The 21,077-nt window shown below is 35.4% G+C and overlaps 1 protein-coding gene across 1 annotated transcript in view; it reads left to right on the top strand.

The window, feature by feature from the left end:
* The window catches only part of LOC138695221 (uncharacterized), a 474,964-nt gene extending 460,384 nt beyond the window's left edge, over positions 1-14,580 (top strand). The window contains exons 5-9 of the mRNA XM_069819680.1: positions 730-797; positions 3,105-3,185; positions 3,671-3,898; positions 9,524-9,766; positions 14,128-14,580. Of these exons, the coding sequence (XP_069675781.1) occupies positions 730-797; positions 3,105-3,185; positions 3,671-3,898; positions 9,524-9,766; positions 14,128-14,228 (721 nt within the window). The 3' untranslated portion in view covers positions 14,229-14,580. The remainder of the gene's footprint in view (positions 1-729; positions 798-3,104; positions 3,186-3,670; positions 3,899-9,523; positions 9,767-14,127) is intronic.
* The last annotated feature ends 6,497 nt before the right edge of the window (positions 14,581-21,077 follow it).

Genomic DNA, 21,077 nt, shown 5'->3' with positions numbered 1-21,077 from the left:
AATAATAATTATTATTATTATTATTATTATTATTATTATTATTATTATTATTATAATGATGATTTATTTAACCTGGCAGAGTTAAGGCCATACTGCCTTCTCTAACACTCAACCTGCGTTACAAAAAACACTACAAATTTACAAAGTACACTACAATTTTACACACAAAACTGAATAAGATAATAATAATAAAATATAAACAACAAGTAAGTAGAAATCAGATATAATATATAACATAGAGAAAGAAAGAAAAAAGCATAATAAAATGTGAACAGCAGGTCAAAATAAATGAGACATACAAAGTATAAAGCATAAAAAAATAAGACAATATTTTATAATAGTATTATGTTTTTTGACTTGTTCCATATTCTAGCTGTAAGCATGTATGAATACCATGGAATGTTAATAAACACAATACAATACAAAGATCCTCAGTCTGTATACAGAGTGTTTCCGGGTTGTGTTACAAACTTTCAGGGATGATGGCGAAGGGCACATGTATCAGTTTGAGATAAGGAACCCTGGTCCGGAAATGACTGAGTCGAAAGTTATAAGCAAAAATAGTTGTGTGAATCCCACGGATCCCTGAATGGGTATTCATACTCGGTGCGGGAAAATCACATTTTACGTCAAAAAATTCCTTTTCATTTGTATATAATCATGTATTTAAGTTTGTACTAGATTGCGTCATATTCCAATGTTGGTGACACTGGACTGTGTTTGTTGCAGCCAGAGCGGGTACGTGTGCATGGTGTTCTACAAGCGGGACGGCCACGTCATAGAGCTCCAGCAATCTCGTGAGTATCCTGTCTATAATATTAAATTTACAAAAGACTTTTAGAGAACCCGGAGGTTCATTGCCGCCCTCACATAAGCCCGCCATCGGTCCCTATCCTGAGCAAGATTAATCCAGTCTCTACCATCATATCCCATCTCCCTCAAATCCATTTTAATATTATCCTCCCACCTACGTCTCGGCCTCCCCAAAGGTCTTATTCCCTCCGGCCTCCCAACTAACAATCTACATGCATTTCTACATTCGCCCATACGTGCTACATGCCCTGCCCATCTCAAACTTGTGTATTCAATGTTCCTAATTATGTCAGGTGAAGAATACAATGCGTGCAGTTCTGTTTTGTGTAACTTTATCCATTCTCCTGTAACTTCATCCCTCTTAACTCCAAATATTTTCCTAAGCACCTTATTCTCGAACAGCATTAACGTCTATTTCTCTCTCAGAATGAGAGTCCAAGTTTCACAACCATACAGAACAACCGGTAATATAACTCTGCAAAAATTCTCGTCTTCTTTTGTTCTCCATATTATCTTATATCGGTTACGCGCAGGGTGCGAATTAACGGGGGGGATTGGAAAGTTATCTCCCGCTCATAAATTCATATTAACATCCCTGCCAGGGATAACTTCTGTCTCCCCTTCACAAAATATAATTGTTTTAATACGAGTATACTATATAAATTTATAAAGTAAGCAAAGAAAATAATTCATGTATTATCAACACCGGCAAGCTGACAACAATCAGTAACTTAGGAATTACACATCTTATCTTAAGCCTGCTCATGGATATAATTATTATTATGATCAAGATGCAAGACAAGCAACTCAGTGCCACCAAGCGTTGAGCCGTATAGAATGAGGATAATAATAATTTTATGTATGGCATTCTCTATCTAGGAGCCACCGGCGTGGTTCAGTCGGTTAAGACGTTTGCCTGCCGGTCTGAAGTTGCGTTCGGGCGCGGGTTCGATCCCCGCTTGGACTGGTTACCTGATTGGGTTTTTTCCGAGATTTTCCCCAACCTAAGGTGAATGCCAAGTAATCTATGGCGAATCCTCGCCAAATACCATCTCGCTATCACCAATTTCATCGACGCTAAATAACCTAGTAGTTGATACAGCGTCGTTAAATAACCAACTTAAAAAATTCACTATCGAGGACAGGCTTGCAGAAGTGGGCGACAATTGTGGCGTTACGTCACTCACCCCTTCCTTGTATCCCCACGCCGTTGACTTGGTAGGGGAGGTTTTGTATTCAGTGTCTGTCTTATGTGATTGCATACGTCATTCAACGCCGGTGGACTGTGGACGGGGAACCAACGCTTTCCCCATGCTTTCCACCTCTCTGTCGCCAGTTCAGTATCCTTCATCTAGGATTTAATGCCCCCCCTTATCAGATATCTTAATCAGCACCCTGGTTACGCGTGTTATCTAGGAGACAATTGAATATCGAACAATGTACTGCAAATCGCTCGCTATAAACAAGGTTTTCCTTTGTATTCCCTATGTTGCCACATGCATAGTATTTATGTGATTTTGTATCAGTACCGTAGACACAACTCAGTTCTTTTCGTGATCTTCGATCAAAAGTGAACTCCAGTTAGAGGTATCTATGCAACTGGGTTAAAATATTTTTATGCTCGATCATGCCGAAATGTAGTAATTATACACCTGGTAGCAGCCCTTTAATGGACCTCATTAAAGTACACCTATTCATTAAAGTTCAGGTGTTCCACCAATCAGAAAACACCATTGTAGCATTATAAAATCGCAAGTATCGATTATTCTCGGATATGCAATCGAAAGACAACCAGCGAAACGTCACGGAGGCTGGAAATCCAATACTGTCGCAGAAGATTATGTTCTGTTACTATAATAATTAGCGTTAATTGTAAATAATATTCAAATACAATTTGTTATCTCGTTTTTCAATGTCTAAATCAATTTCAAGGTTATATCACGATTAATCTTTATTTTACTCTCTAGATTATATCAAGGTCAATGACATTTATTTCTAGGAAAAAATCAATACTTTCGCGTCTGCGCAAATCTCACAATTTACGAGATATTGCACAAGGTCAGTTCCGCTCCCCAGTCAGATAAGAATAACATGAATACTTATGAATAATTTCAAGTTAGAAATATGGTCGAGCATAAAAAGTCGTATGAAACTTGCCTATAATGGTAATTAAGACGCTCGTATGAAAATTATAAAACTTGCTTGCGCTCGTTTCATAAACATACTCGCGTCTTAATTACTACCATTATAGGCTCGTTGCATAATGTATTACTATTTATTTATTTTTTCAGATTCTTGGGCTCGTCTACCCGAAGAAGCTTGTCAACCGCAAAACTTCAACCCTCTCGTACTACCTTACATAACATTGATCAGTAAGTTGACATAGTCTGCTAGTGAAATTATGTAACATGTTCTTTTTTTTTCTCGAAAGGGAAGCAAAAAACGAGCAAAATTGTATTGAACGTTTTTGTTTGAAATATCTCAAAAAGTAAAACCCTGAAATTAATTGCATTACTTATGGCTCACTCTGTATATTTCAAATCATCGTGTGCTGAATAATTCAAAAGAATGTTTTTGTAAATGAGTTTTAAAGCCACAAGTTCTAAATATTTAACCCGAACAAATACGCATAATGTAAATGCATTTGTGGAGATTATCAGAGTCTAGACAATATTCAAAATAATAAACGTTTCATGATGTGTGTTGCTCATGTCACAATTTCAGTTGTTGTACTGAGTTTGTCGTAGGTAAATAAATGTTTCGTACGTAGATGCCCGTTCACAGATAGCACGGAACTGTGTGTAATTATGACAACTGTGGACAGAACACGATTGAAACACTCTGTTATCACTCGCAGCTGCAAAACCTAACCTGCGCACCTGTCCGTACATGGGGCGCTACATCGTGACGGGGCTGACAGGTGGAAGACGAGCGCAGCCCAATGCTGGTAGCGCCGCTGTCGTGGCGGACGCTGAAACTAGTGTGACGCAATGCAACGACCTGCAGTTCCAGAGTCTCACTGTAGGGTGCACTGAAAGCAACACCATGCAGTTCCACTCATCTTGCAGCGTCGCTGAAACATCCAGTAAGTTCTTATGAATAAGTAATGTGGGGCATGGAGGAAATGAAGTACCGGTAATAAAAGTTGCAACTGTCATAAGCGCAACCCTTAACCCTAAACTAAAATGAAACCATGATAAAGAGTGCCAGTCCCAGTGGTTCTATTATTATTAGACAGTGGATGCGGGATGACTTATCGTTGAATGTAGGTGCACATTTACTATATGTTACATTTTTTTCATTCAGACCATTGGCTGAACAGGTTTTAAAGGTAAACAGACGACGTCAACATGCTACCGTATCTCCGCACAGTCAGAAGGAAAAGAAAAATAACGTACTGTAGTACATAACCTTGCAAGTTCAGTCCTCGTCATCATTGATGCAATTACCAGCGTTGCAGTAAACGACGATATATTCTCGAAGCTAAATCGTCTTCGCCTATCGCTTAAACAGTTTTTGTATCGAGAGAATTTATGAAGAAAACCTCTAAAATTGGGATCACTCAATTTCTTTAGAGGAATATTTGTAATGAGCATCATGTTGCACGTGTCGTTTAGACCCGCACAACAGACTAGATGATGATGATTACTCAAATTTCATTTCAACGCATTTCCTGTGCGATGTACTGTTGCAATGTTTCTCTATAGCCTGAGTTGTTCTGGTTTTTATTTCAATTTTACATACATTACACACGATATTGTCTTCGTTAATACATAAAATGTCACTCTCATACTTCTTAATTGCATTTCGTATCTCTGAGCGAATTTAACGTTTTGCTTTCGACATTATGAATGGATCAGCACAACATATTCAACGCGTACTGAATACTTGAGCAGGATAACACAACTGCACACATTGCGTTGCAATGTGGACCGGGGTTCCTTCGTTTTGTACGCTGCTGTACTCGCCAGGTATAAAAGACGGACGGCGCGGCACGTGCCATATACTCCGGTACGAAACAACTTCACTTTTCCTTAAGTCATCCCGCATACACTATCCAGTTATTATTAAGCTAGTCCTGGGTTTTATTCCACGAAAGTATGGTCTAATTCATTATTAGCAGGGAACGGATTTATATGGACTAAAAATATATGAAATATGTAAATATATATGTAGTTATTTTTACCAAAATATGGAATTAAATATGGATTTTTACCAAAATATGGAATTAAATATGGACTTAAAATTATAAAAAAATGACTATGTACGTTAAATATTGGTACATTTTAATCAAACTAAACAAAAAATATAATGGACGTACCTTATCTTCCAATGTAGTTTCAACAAAACACAATTTTTATTGTCTGTTACCATAACAATAGGTTACAAACATTTCTTTCAAGTGCTGAAAAGTGAATCTTCTTCTATTGTCTCTGAGGATAGATTTATACTGACTAAAAGAGCGTTCGACGTCACAAGAAGTAACTGGTACATAATTCAATTTCACAATGTCTGCTGGGGATAAGTCCAAGTTAATCTTCACTGTTGATTCACCACTCATCACAGCAACAACCTTTTGTAGTTCTTCTTATCCAGGGTTTTTTGAAAGTACAGTGTCCACCTTAGCTCTTACTGCATCTGCAACTTTACCTCTACCACGATTCAGTTGTTCCACAGTACTATTTATAATTTCAAAACTTTCAGATAGTGAAAGGTGCCTATTTTGGAGACTTTTGAGCGTTTTTATGATGCATGAAAATGTATGCTGAATGTGAGCTAAGTCATTCTTCGCACTTATGTCACAGGTAACTGTTTTCGCAGTATCAATTGAGACTGCATCTTCAGAGTCCAATGCAAGGAGAACATTGTTAATAGAGTCTATATGTTCGGCATAATATTCAACTGCTTCTAGCCATGTACCCCATCTAGTTAAAATTGGCTTTGGTGGCAATGGAATTTCAGGGTACATTTCTTTCAACACGTTAACTCTACTGGGAGCTTTGAGAAATACTTTTTTCACTGATGAAATCAACAAATCTACTTTAGGGAAATTGTCTCTGACCACTTCTGCCACACGATGAAATGCATGCGCCACACAAGTAAAATGAGTCAATTTAGGATATACAACAGATAATGCTTGTCCAGCTTTGACCATATAAGGGGCAGCATCGCTAATAAAGAATAACACATTATCGTACATAATACCCTTTGGCCACAGGATACCCATAGCTTCGTTGAACAGTTTAACTATAGTTTTGTTATTGCACTTTTCTAGAACATCACAATGTAAAAGAATTCGTTCAGAATATTGTTCACTTAACAAACCGATAACTACATTACCAACAAGTCTACCTTCTTTGTCGGGAGTCTCATCAATGGAAACCCAAATTGAACTATCTTTAATTTCATCTCTTATCTTCTGTATTGTCTCATCGTAGATGGATGGAGCATACGTCTTCCTAAGTGTTGACTCATCCGGGATTGTATGTTGAGTATATTTTTCAAGGAATTCCCTGAAGACCTTATTCTTTAGTTTGTAGAGAGGAATATCAGCAGAGATGAGAGAACGGCACAGGTCGATGTTAAACTCAGATCTTACATTCGATGTTGTTGGTTGTGTTAAAAACAATTGTCTCTGCTTGGAATTTAGTTGTTTGTTGGCCTGATGTTTACTAGTTGTAATGTGTTGTTGCACCAGGAACTTTTGTGTAGATGATACTGCACACTGACACAAATTACAAAATAATATTTTATTGTCAGTTGATAAACCATCTTCTTTAAATTCTGAAATGTAACTTGTTAGTTTTGATTTTAAATTGACTGAATGACGTACTTTTGGCATATTTACCGTCTTTATAGTATGATTTACAAAACTGAACCTATGTGTACTCTGACTGGCATTTAACTGTTGAGCTGCACAACTGAAGTCTGTTAAAAATTTTAAATTAAATTAATACAGTTTTGTAACTTACTTTCCCATTGTTGATAGGACTGCTAATTTTCAAATAACTCTGATGTTAAAGGGATTACTGAACATGTGTTTAAATCTCTATTGTTGAAATGTATTTTTAAAAGTTAATGGAATTTTGTTTTGTTTTATTGTTAAACCTAATATAATATGGACTGTTTTATATGAAATATGGAAAATATATGGAAATTAACGAAAATATGTACTAAACTCTAAAATATGGAAAAATATGGAAAATAAAAGTAGGATTTTTCAACCCTACACATTGTGAAACATAAAGATAATGCAAAATATAAATTATATTAGCTTTATAAGTAAATATGTATTTACATATAAATCCTTTCCCTGATTATTAGTTATTATAGTCCCGTCGCTTTTATTTTCGGCAGCCAATCACGTTGCAGGCCGACTACATTTAAACTTGTGCGTCTTGTCATTCACTGCTGATGACGTTATGCACTTCCTAAGGCTCGATAAATACGTAATACAATCGCCCGCCATTTTTGTTCTTTCGTTGGCGTTCGCAGAAAGTATACTAGGACATTATTTGCTCAATTACAGTGCGTTTGATTTATTATCATACGAGCTACGACATGATAATGTTTAACGGTGCGGCAAATAGATTTCTCGTCTGCTAGTTCGGCAACGAAAGAACAAAAATGGCGAACGATACTACCTACCTGGACTTTATAGAGGCTTTACTTCCTAAGGCGAAGCAAAGAGGAGGAGTCACGCCGGAAATAACAGCGTCGCGACTATAGTATAAGCACAGTCTAGTATATACAGTCACGAAGTTTGAGTTTATGAGGGTACTAGGAACAATAGACTATGCCGGTATTATTTTGCATCGTCTGTAACGAGGCGATAGTAGCGATCCTAGTGGTTAGCAACTATCTATAGATGCATATTTACTACGTATTGAGCTTCGTGACTATATATACTAGACTGTGGTATAAGTTCTTGTGTAGTATGGAGTTGTAACTTTCTGTTCCACAAAATAATGTACTATTGAATGCTTATTGTGAAATAATTTTTCAGTGAGGATTGCATTGTTTTTCATGACGTACTAATGTTTCAGAACAAACAATTGTTACAATGAATAATTCATTCTTGAGAAAAGTATTCTACAAGATATTTTCAGGTAAATCAATTTTCTGAGAAGTACATTTTCAATTCATTTTGTTCAGTTTATTCTTTAAGCACTTTGTTTTCAATGCCGGTAGGGTACGCTGGGAATCCACGCTACAACACATTAACGGCCTAAGGGTATTAGACAAAACTAATGATCCTTACATTACTTCCACTAGGGACCTTATTGAGGAGAGTAAAACATGTTTAAAGAGCCTTAAATTAACTCCTGCTAATTCTTTTTTTAAATAATCGTGAAAATTTTGTTGACTCTCGAAAAGTTAGAGACGCTTTAAGAGAAAAAGAATTTGAAAACTGGTGTACATTGCAACAAAAGGGTAAAGGAGTGATTCTTAACAAAGAGTTCTCCCCAGCAAACAGCTGGATAAGAAATCACAAAGGTCTAACCCTCTCGGAATGGATAGACGCCCTTAAAATGGTAGGCTATGTCGCTCCAGTCCGAGCTGTACCGGGTAGAAGTCAGGATGGTACCCGCTGTAGGCGCTGTCTCAGCGAGATTGAAACTCTTCCCCATATCCTTGGCTTCTGCCCCTATAGTGAGGCCCTTCGCAACATCCGTCACCATGCTGGCCGAGGCACTGAAGGAAGTAGGGTTTACAGTCCATCAAGAGGTTCAGGGACCAGCCACACAAGGAAGGAATTGATATCATTGTCATTAAGAACAACTCGGCATACATTATCGATCCCACCATCAGATTTGAGACACATGCAGATCAACCGCATGAGGTGGACAGTGAAAAGAAACGCATCTATGAACCAACAATCCCGTTCTATAAAGATAAATATAGCCTGTCCCACATTGATGTAATAGGTCTGATGGTGGGAGCATGAGGTACCATACCCTTCTTCTTTGCCAACAAATGTAAAAACCTGGGGCTAACACACACAATTGTGGAGGAAATAGCCATTAGTGCCCTCAAAGGATCGGTTCAGATATTGAGAAATCATTTGTATGGGAGTGATAATGGAAATTTCAAGTTATCTTAACCGATGGCTGTTGATTGGTTTAGATATCAATGCCAATAAATCCGTACTATTATTTTTCTCGCGGTATATGGTATTCAAATCATTCTAACCTATCTGATGATATTTTTTTCACCCCTTTCTTAACTGTAAATGAGCACAAACGCTACTTAGGTATAAATTTTTCTGTCATTTTGTATATTCGATTCCCTAACCATTTCAAATGTATATCATTTTACCTTTTAGGTGTGTTTCTAAATTATATATAATACGGTTTGTCAAATCTGGCAACCCTTTCATAAGGGAAGCTAAATTTATTATTATTATATTAATTTGATTTAATTATATTGTTTCAATATGTTCAAAGGCAACATGGATAAGCGCTATGGAAAACATGAAACATTAATTTTTTTTAATCAGTGCTAAATATCCCGTATTTTTTTCTGATGTTTCTGGGAACCCTAAATTTAACCCAAAAATGAAAGTATGAGAGGGATATCTTATTAAACAGGCTGTTGTGATAAATGTATAAATTCATTTAACAGTCAAATTACCTACAATCGAACACAGACTGTTAACGGTTTTTCTTTGAATTAGCACTTCTAATAGATACATTGGTTTCCTCCACAGCTTACTCCTGTCACGGAAACTGGGAAGACAACGGCACCAATTACCTGATCGCGTCTCCTACAAGCCGCAAGTCCGTGGGGGCTCGTCGATTCTGCTTCATATACATGGCGGCAGACACGAGTGTGCCTGGTGGTGACATAGGGGGAGGAGGCCCTCTGCAGGTGGCGAGTGTTGCAGAGAGCTGTAAGCGGAACATCAACCCAGCATCCTCTGCAGAATGGGCCTTCAACCTCACATTAAATGGTATGTGCCAAGTTTTCTAAATACGTTATGTATGGGTTGGACTAAGTCCATCACTGTGGAGTAACTAACAGTTAGCCTTCCTGACTGTGAAACAAGTAGATTGGATTGAAATCTTGATTAGGACAACTTACCTGGTTGGGGTTTTTTCCGAGGTTTTCCCTCAACCACTTAAAGCAGAATTGCTGCGTAATTTTCGGCGTTGGACCTCCGATTCATTTTATCTTCATTAGCATCATTTCATTAATCATCTTCAATAGTTATAGGTTGACCAGGATTCACCTACGGGTGGCATCTGTCTGCGGGAGCTGCACATATCCCAGAGAAGCTGCAGGGGCTGCAATCAGCAGACTGCAATACACAGGGGGAGAGTAGCTCCCTCAGATAGATGGCGCCTTGGTGAGTCGTGGAATCGAAAAAAAAAGAATAGGTGGACCAGCTCATAATGGTGATTAAGGAAGTGATGAAACATGGTATGTAAATTTCCAATCCGGCATTTACCTTTGTGACTGAGGGAAACCGTGAAAAACCGCAGTCAGATTGGTCAGCCACGGGGTTTGAACCTAGGACCTCCCGAATGAGAGTCTAGTGCAGCCGTGGCGAAAATATTCTCATGCGCCGAGCCACTGTGTAAGCTGCAACGTGCATAGCACCTATGGAGGGAGGCAGACACCCGAAGTGGAAGTGAAGCAACTGTCTGACTTATTAACGGATTTTCATTTTCCTTACGTCAAGCACTTAAATATAATTTTATACAGTACAAGGCTACAAACTAATGTTTAGTACGTGTAACGAAGAATGAAATGAATAAGAAAACATAGGACACATTATCACAACCCAAAATTAACTGTCTTCAGAATGTCTCTGCGACAAAGTTTCAAAATCAGGAATTATGTCACTTACTGCCAGTCGTAGTTGATCACGAAGGTATTTGTCTGTCAGTCGTGATCTAAATTTGGTTTTTACTATTTTCATTGTTGAAAACAATTTTTCACAAACGTAAGTTGTAGCGAACATGGCTTCAACAGAGCAAGCGAAAGAACGAAGCTTCGGATATTTATTTTTTGGCAAAGATTTGAAAAGTTCAACATTTGTCAAGTCCTTACATCTAGCTTTCATTTAACAACACATTGTAAATCTATGAGTTTAAACTGAAGATCTAACCGTATTATTCGTACATCTGCTGAAAAGCATCGACGTACAGAGATAATAATAATAATAATAATAATAATAATAATAATAATAATAATAATATAATAACAACAACACTTAACCTTTTAATGTTTTATGAGTCACATGTAGCATAATGCCGTTTTATGTTGTACATCCGTTTTCCTCGTAATATTGTGAACAAATCATACATTTAATATTCTCCTCATATTGGCAGCAAAAAATGCGTCCTCCCAGCGTACTTGAAACTTTCGTTTTCATAGAGGTACATGGTTTCAAGAGAGACATTGCGATGATACGCCACTCGCAGGTCAGAGACAAATACAAATGGAATGGAGTTTGACTCCAGTGAGTGAGAGGGTAGGGGTTGGAGGATGTAGGAAGTAAGAGAAATGCAAAGCTATCACTGCGAGTCACATTGTGCTCGCGAGTCACATTTTCGCCACGGCTGGTCTAGTGCATTACCACTGAGCCACTTGAATGGAGAGTTAAAAAAGTAAGCAAGTAGGGCTGGGGACGGAGCGGTTCGGTTCGGAGCAGTTACTGTGACGTCATTACTCGGTTGAACCGAGTACAATACCGAGTACAAATTTGTGGCGGCAGATTTAAAATTTATATAGATTGACTCGATTTTAGAACTACTTTGAAAGTGAAACCAAGCGTGTTTTAAAAGTGTTGTAGTAAAACGCTTTTGCTTTGCCAATTGACGAGAAAAAAGTGCTTCTCTTCATTGCAAAATGGCGGTTGCAAATTTCATTTGCATGATTACAACTATTTGCGGAGTTATTTTGTATGAAAGGCCTTTTAACTTTCAGTGTTGTTATATGACAGACGAAATAAAATTGATAAAATAATTTATAATACTAACAGCTAATAAATTAACATGTGAGGTAAACGTTAAACGCTGCAGCTAAGTAAAAAAGAAGATAGAAAGAAACTGACTCCATGAAGCGCTGCCTAAAACACTTAAAAATAACACACAGAATTATTTACTGTTACGGAAAGTGGATAAAATAATCAATAAAACGTGGAGTCTTAAACTGAAGAACATAATGTTTATTTATTTTATAACATTACTAGCCTTCATTACAACCATGTTCTCTTTGGTGAAGAGTAATATTATTGATAAATTAAAGTAATTAGGTAACATAATTCGTAGAAATAAATACAAATAAACACAAATAGAAGAAAAATATAATGCACTTCTTTTTTTAACATATTTTAATATCAATCAAACACTCTAATATGGTGATGATGGTGATGATGATGATGATGATGATATTATTATTATTATTATTATTATTATTATTATTATTATTATTATTATTATTATTATTATGTGTAGTAATATGTTCAGCCTGTCAGTGTTCATTAGGCCCACTTGACAGGTCATATAACAGGATGAACTCCTCTTCAATACTAGAGGCCTTTTCATTCATTCATTCATTCATTTATTTTATTCCATAGATCTTACATGAGCAATGAAGCTTTAAGATGTGGAACATGTCAACATTTTACAATATTACAATTACAATTTTTACAAATTTTTATAGTTTTACAATTTAGTAATTTTCTACAATTTTTACAATGTTGTACAATTTTTTTACATTTTGGCGAGATGTAGTGAGATGAAATGAGGTCCGAGGATTCGCCAAAATATTACCCGGCATTTGCCTTTTCGGTGGGGGAAACCTCGGAAAAACCCAACCAGGTAATCAAATCAAAGGGGTTGATGCCAAGGACTCGCCATAGACCATCCGGCTTCAGCCCCACGGCTGTGGAAAACCTCGGAAGAAACCAAAGTCCAAAGGGGGATCCAACCCAAGCCCGAACGCAGCTCCGGATCAGCAGCCCAGCGAGTCTGCCGACTGAGCTACATCGATGGCTCTACTAAAAGTATACAATACATAGCCAATCAGATTATTAAATTTACAAACGCAAACGAACATTCATAAGTTGAGCTATATTATAATACAAAACAATTTAATTAAATTTAAGGCATAAACAATTCAACCAGTTGTGATATACAGAAATTGATAATACATATCATGCAAACTACTTCAAATTACAAACACAAACAATTTATCAGTAGAGCTATATAGATTACTATTCAATTTAAAGCATATACAATTCATCGGCCAAAACTTTACAAATATATACAATACAAAGTAGCATACTTTCATTAAGCTATACAAATTTGTGCAATTAATATCAAGTAGATTAATTCAATTTATAATCATAAACAATTCATCAGCCCGCCTTGGAGATAAGGAAATAATTTGTCCTGCAGCAGAAAATATTTAAATACAACAGTACCTACGTTGTTGTCTCCTAGAATTAAACAAAACGCGTGAACTCTGTTTCAACGTTTGAACTGACCGGTAACGGCTACGGTTAACCGAGTAACTTCGGTGCTCCGCTGCCAAGCACATAAACCTATAGAACCGAGCAACTCAACAGTTCTACTCGCTCCGTCCCCAGCTCTATAAGCGAACAATGTTAATACAGATTGTTAACAAATGTTAAGATTAACATTGTTAATGGACAGTGTTTATTAGCTGTATCTACAGACGTGGACAAATTATTAGCAAAATTGAAGATTTTTATTATATATTTTTACAAAATATGATTCTTCAATTTAGACTACAGTTGACATATTTCTGTATTTCCAAATAATTAGCCAAACTGAAGATTTGTATAGTATATTTTTCAAAATTGAACCCTTCAATTTGGACTACATTTGATATTTTTGCATATTTACAAATTATTGGCAAAACTGATGGTTTTTATTATATATTTTTACAAAATTCGATTCTTCAATTTGGACTACAGCTGACATTTTGGATATTTCCAAATTATTAGCAAAACTGAAGATTTTTGTTTTATATTTTTACAAAATTTGGCTCTTCAATGCAGTCGACATTTTTGCTAATTTACAAATTATTAGCTAAATTGAAGATTTTTTATTATATATTTTTTACAAAACTTGACTCTTCAATTTAAACTACAGTTGACATTTTTGCATATTTCTGTCTACTGTCATGATGGAAATATGCAAAATTGTCAACTGTAGTCTAAATTGAAAAGTCAAATTTTGTAAACAGAATTATCATAAAAATCGTCAATTTTGTTAATAATTTGTCCACGTCTGTACATCAAGATTGCTAATTTAATTATTTTCTTTATTCTTACAGGACAATGTGAAGAAAATTCCTCTGCACCCGGCTTAGCAACTGGACTGATTCCATTTCTGGTATTTCTAGGAACTGCCGTTCTCATGCTCAATTCCAGATGATGCTAAATTTATCACATAACCATTCAGTATTCTAATTTTTAGGGAAATTTTAAATTTTATAAAAAAAATGCTAAAATATTGGACAACCGTATTCCGAAATGGAAGTGATAAATACTAATGCTGCATGGAGTGGAAAGCAAACGGAGCTAGTGCCTACCTTGTGAATTTGCGACTGAGAACGAAATTCTTAGCTTATGTGCAGGGTTCACGGACAGGAATGGCTAAGGGCCGAGGTTCCAATCACTTTGCATCTGCTTGCATGATGCTACTACATATCTATCTAAAGCTAACAGTGGAACAATGTCGATATGATATCTAAGCGAGTATTAAATGTTGTTTGGTGTTTTATAAACATGTTGTTTGTTTCCGTATATCGTAATACTGTGCTGCATTGCTATGATGGATGAGTAAGGTGACAGAAATGCGTCGTATTTTCTTATCGGGAAGTGTAAAAAAAAATATTTCAATGGCCTACAACGTAGTATCCTGGCGATTTCCGATTTCCTAGAGGGACTAAGCGAAACTCTAAAAGAACTCCACTCAGGAAAAATATCTCAGGAGCCACCAAATTCTGGACTACAAGACGAACTTAATGTTATCAATTAGTTGAACTTATAGACAGAATAAAATTGAATACCTAAAACAAAACAATGTAGCAAACTCCTGATCAATTTAATTAATACGGCCTGCAGGAATTAGATGACTATCGAAGCTGCATATTTGGTTTATACAGCTTTCATGTGTGCCTACATAAGACATATTCTTTATTGGAAATTTTCTACTTTTCTGTATCGTAATTTTATATATTTTATTAATTCTTTATAAGCTCAGAAACTTTCTACGCTTGCATTGTTAGTCAGCTTTTCTCATTATGAAGTACCGGTACCATGTGCCGGTATTCCCATTTCGTGTGACTTATAACTGATTTTACATATTTAATGTCCCCAAACTCCATAAAATCAGAAAATCTTTGTATTTACAATTTTAATTAATTCAATACTAACTAGTCACTTACTAAAAGATACCGGTAGTTATGTTCCCTGTAACTAATAACTTAGTTATCCAATTGGCTGTTTTCGTAGTTCAGAAAATCTGAACAATTAAATTTTTAATTAATTATTTACAGTAAAGTTCTTCATTCTAAAATAATTATTTTATGACAAAATCTTCATAATTAAATTTATTAATTAGTGTGAAGATCTGTGGCATTCAGTTAAGAGTCCGAATTGTTATGTACATTCAGATTCTATTCTTCTCATCTATAGATCTGTATAGTATAAATCATAGTGAATCAGAACATTACCTTTTCTGTACTGGAATATATTTACATTTTATTTTTTTACAAGTTTGACACACATTACATATTTTCACGTTATTCTACATGACACAACGATTTTGGCTTTTCGGCTGTATTTTCGATTTTTCAAGATAGGCCTAGATAGATAGATTTATTCGTTCCATAATATTCTTACATTTGCTTTATAGCATACAATAAAGAACATGTCAAATTCTTACGTTTAAATATAAATGCAATACATATAAAATGCAAATATGAAATATGTACAGAATTAATACCTTAATAACAATATTATTTTATACAGTGTAATATGTTTACCATTTAATAGTATTAAAATATTTACACAGTGCTGTGAAATGTCAAGAATTCATCTACAGAATAGAAAGTGTGAAATATTAAGTAATTTTTTAGTTCTACCTTAAATAATGCAGGGTTTTGGCTATGATTCTTAATGTCTTCAGGAAGACTATTGAACATTTTTATCGCCATGTAACGTACTCCCCTTTGAAAGCATGATAAATTTGATGATGACGTATGAAAATCATTCTTTCTGCGGATATTTATACTATATATGGCTTAATTAGTTGGAAAATTGTCTTTATTACATAAGAGGAAATTTATTATAGAGTATATGTATTGATTTGTTAAGGTTAGAATCTCTAATTTTTTTTTAAATAATATACATGATTCTCTAGCCTTTGCTCCAACTATTATTCTAATGGCTCTTTTTTGTAATAAGAATATATTTTTACTATCTGCTGAATTTCCCCAAAATTTTATTCCGTAGGACATAATGGAATGAAAATAGGCAAAACATATTGTCTTTAAGATACTGCTGTTTGGAAATTGTTGTAACGACCTAATTGCGAAGCATGCTGAGCTAAGTATGGGGGTTATTTCTTTGATATGATTTTTCCAATTTATTGTATTATTAATATGCAAACCAAGAAATTTGGTAAGACATAACGTAGTTTGTTTCTGAACAACCAATACACTGAAGAACTATTAAGTTATTTAAAATAAATAAATAACAACTTGTTATTTTGCTTGATTTGTTAGTTTTGATGTCGTTTCCATCATCCTCTGAGTGAACTAGAACATAAAAAGACCAATACATGGGCAACAGTTTCCAAGTACTGACAAACAAATTTTGATTAGTTAGACTACTGATTATGCTACTCTGGATGATGTCATTAGCAAACTAATACAGTAAAATCCCTCGTATCCGGCACCCAAATAGCCGGCAATACCAAAACAACGGCACTTTTGGCTAAGCCAAAAAAAATAAAATTATAGATTTATTAATTTGTCCTACAGCATAATATCTGTAATATTGACAATTAATATTTGAGGAGAAAAATTCGCTCCAGCACCGGGGATCGAACCCGAGTCCTTGATTCTACGTACCAAGCGCTCTGACCACTGAGCTACGCCGAATTCAATCCAAACAAGTCACTCAGCTGAGTGGACTCCTAGTATAATGGCAGTTGACATTGGACATATACGTCAACATATATGCCTAACTTGGAGTCAGGCCACAAAGGGAAACATTGAAGGAGGAGGGTTCGGTCCGGTACTGTGGATTGGATTTGGCGTAGCTCAATGGTCAGAGCGCTTGGTACGTAGAACCAAGGACCCGGGTTCGATTCCCGGCGCCGGAGCGAATTTTTCTCCTCAAATATTAATTGTCAAAAAAAAAAAAAAGAAGTCATTCATGCGAAAGGGAAGAGTCAAAGATGTGAGTGGTTTTTGTGGATCGCACATGCTGCATATTGTTTACTCTTTACATTGTTCACGTGTGAAAAAACATAGACAGAAAACTCCATTATGTCCCTGGAGATCGGTAAGCTGTCACTTGGGCCTTGCAAACAATTCACAGAGACGATATCTTTAAGACATGGCATGGTTATATTTATTACATTATCCAATGCTGAAATATTTAGTTCACATATTTTGTCAACGTTTATATACAGGTACAGCACATATTTGAGAATATGGCACCTTGTACATAAAAATTCGGACTCTGGTAATCATACTTTTACTGTCCTTTCTTTGCAACTCCATGAATATTTCATTAGAACAGATCTGATATCACATGAAATTCTGCCCCAACTATGAAGCAATGACAAAAAATGTAGTTTTGTTTTAATTTTTTTATATACTGGTAACAGAACAATCACTTTTATCAATTGCTAATGTATATACGATAAAAAAAAGCTGAAAAATCAAGAGTTTACTACGAAATTTGATTATAACTCGACAAACAAGATAGGTACTCTCTGATTTATATTTTTCTGCTATAGATGTCATTAATAAGTAATAATACATATGTTAGATTTTCATCCATATTCTCCTAAGTTATGTAAAAATATTTTATAATTATTTCAAAAAGTATATGGTACTACTACATTAACACTACATTTAATACTATGTATGTATCGTTTCACAAGTATACCTAAAAGAAAAGCGAATTAGATGTTGTGCTGTTGTAATGCTTAAAAATATATATTATATTATAAATACGTGCCTAAAATCCCTTAAACAACAATCAACACAACTGTAAGACAAGAATAGGAAACTTAAGATTTGTTGAAGATAAAAATTTAATGGAAACCTGGATTATATGCTTAGTTATATTTAACATTAAATTTATACATTTCCTTTATAATTATCTTCCTTCATTCTATTACAGCATTGACATAGTACTTATTGTCTAAAGAAGTTATATACAGCACTGATATACAAAGTTTTATTGAAAAATTGATCCCTTGTGAGCGTGTGAAATGAATTTAAATCTTCATTGTTTTATACACACTTTTAACACTTATGTAATCACTGATTGACTTTATAATTCTTTACTGTGTTAATATGATGAAATTACCTGGCTGACAAGTTTCGAAGTGATGTTTTTCATTTTCAAAGCCTAGTGAAGGTCCTTCGCTATCTTGTGGTTACCTGTTATGGTTGGGGTTTGTTTGTGATTGTGTCGAAAAGGTTGTGTGATTTGAAATTGAATTGAGTGTTCAGGATGTGCTAGGGGGTGTGTTTTTGTATGTTTATAAATTTCATACTGTTCTAAAGTGTCAAGTTTCTTGTTTTTTGGCTCGATGTGTAGCATTTTCATGTCGGTGTCTATGTTGCTGTAGTTGTGGTTGGAGCTTGTGATATGTTGTGCGTAGGTCTTACACACACACAACTATTTTTAACAAAATAATCTGCCCTCAATGAGGGTGACCATAAAGATCCAGAATAAAAGCACTACAGAATAATTTAGAAAGACAACAAGATTAAATACAGGAATTATTTAGTAAAACATCCAGAGAAATGCAAACCCAATAGAATCATCAATGGCGAAAATATAAATGGTAATGTAATATTGGATTGAATCCTTAAGAATATTCAATAAAATTTTTTGAATTTCAAAAAATCGGAGACCGAATGCTTTTAAAATATTCCATGTGAATTTAGGAAGAGTGCCACGCGCACCAAACAAAAGACCAGAAACACTCCACTGACTAGTGGGAAGGTTATATTTCTCACTTAGATAAGGGATGCAGGACTCATAAATGGATTTCTTCTCCTCATCAACGTGTTGTGCCTGCAGGACATCCCTCTCAAACCGGATTGTAGGATCAAGATGTATATTCCCTTAGATTGAGTCCTGTGGATGGCTACAATATCTGCTCTTCTGTTCAAATCTAAGGATGAAACGCAGTGGATCTCCTCGTGTACCTCCCATTCGCGACACTTGAGGACATCAGCAATACTACAGACAATTACAACTACATAGACACTGACATAAAAAACTACACATCCAGCCAAAAGCAAGAAACGTGACATTCTAGAACAATATGAAATTTACAAACATACAAAAACACACTTCCAGCACATCCTGAACACTCAACTCAATTTCAAAACACACACCCTTTTCGACACAATTATAAACACACCCCACCACAACACGAAACCAAAAGATAGCGCTGAACCTTCACTAGGCTTTGAAAATGAAGAACATCACTTCGTAACTAGTTAGCCAGGTAATTTCCTCATATTAAAACAATAAAGAGTTATAGAGTTAATCAGTGGATTTAAATGCTGATTTAAAATATTACTTCCAATTACTTCCATCATTCACAGTCCAAAACACAATTTTTCATTGCATATAACCTTATTTGTTATATTTACACGTGTGAATAATAGCCCTACACATTACTGTACTCATATATAAATATAACTTACTGTATTACAACTTTTAAACATTTAATTCTTGCCTGTAATACCCTGAAGAACTTCCCAAGTGATACATCAGCAGTAGTCTGTTAGCATATTAGTATCATTTCTTCATGCTTGTAATATTCTGGTGAAAACATTCCACATTTTCATCACTGACCAATACAAAGATTTTGTGAAATTAAACCAGTTTGTAAGTATACGAAGTAAAATTAACAAAGAAGCTGTGAATCCGGTGATGGTTGCTATTTGAGCATTTTGATAAATATCAGATTAAAGTGACAATCACATCAAAACAGAAGAATCGCTTCAAAATGGAAGGGGTTGTTGAATTGAATTGAATTGAATTGAATTGGAGAGGGAAATGGGAGGAGAAACTTTAAAAGGTACGTGAAAACACAGCTTCGCAGGGGAATTCAGGGCTGAGAAAAACTGTGTGAGCTCTATGCCTGTTGGCTACTTGTCCCACTCCAGATTTCGCTGCTCCACCGATGGAGCCCTAGAAAATATTGAAGCCGAAAATGGACGTAACCTAACAGCTACCGTACAATGGGGAGGAGGGGGAGGCATTACAGAAGCTGGCTGCAGGATCAGAAAAAGAAACACCAGAAGGTGTAAGTCTGCACTGAAAGGTCCCTCTCTCTAGCTGGCATTGGCTTTTGCCTGTTAGAAGAATTTTCTTCGAACAATACATGATATTCTGAAGAAAAAATATTTGTCAGACCAGTAGCTCAGTTATGATGGAATAATTACTGTGATGTCTTCGTAAAGTCAGTGGTTTTCTAATCCTATTCGGGTTTATTATTTCCTTTTAAAAGTTCTCAAACCTTTCTTCGAATGCAGGTGTTTCGGCAGGCAGCTTATCCCTTCCTAAAATAAAATGGAAACACATATTTTGCAGTACAAAAGCCAGTTGAACATAAATAGGGTCTGGAAGTGTTAAACCAGGGATGGACATTCTTTTCAAAGAAACTACACATCATAACACATCAAAAGAAAGCTCCAAATCTTAAGAGGAATTGGACGTTATCGCATGCAAAGTAATGGTAAAAACAGCCTATCTTTAAGCAGTCATAAATGTAATACTATTTATCATAGCTATTTCATTTTTTTAGTAATATATGTATACACATTAAATTTTAAAATGAAAAAAGAATGGTTAATCTAGTTTAAATCTTACCCTTAAATTAATTTTTTAATTTAAACATATGTTTTATATAACTTCACTACATACCTGTGATTAGGTACACTCTATTCACTTATCATAGCACACATTGAATTAAAATTTTGGCCACTTACTGCTAATAGATACTAAAACATAC

The sequence above is a fragment of the Periplaneta americana genome, chromosome 2 (assembly GCF_040183065.1).
Source record: "Periplaneta americana isolate PAMFEO1 chromosome 2, P.americana_PAMFEO1_priV1, whole genome shotgun sequence".
Lineage (NCBI taxonomy): Eukaryota > Metazoa > Arthropoda > Insecta > Blattodea > Blattidae > Periplaneta > Periplaneta americana.
This window is presented reverse-complemented; position numbering and strand designations above follow the sequence as displayed.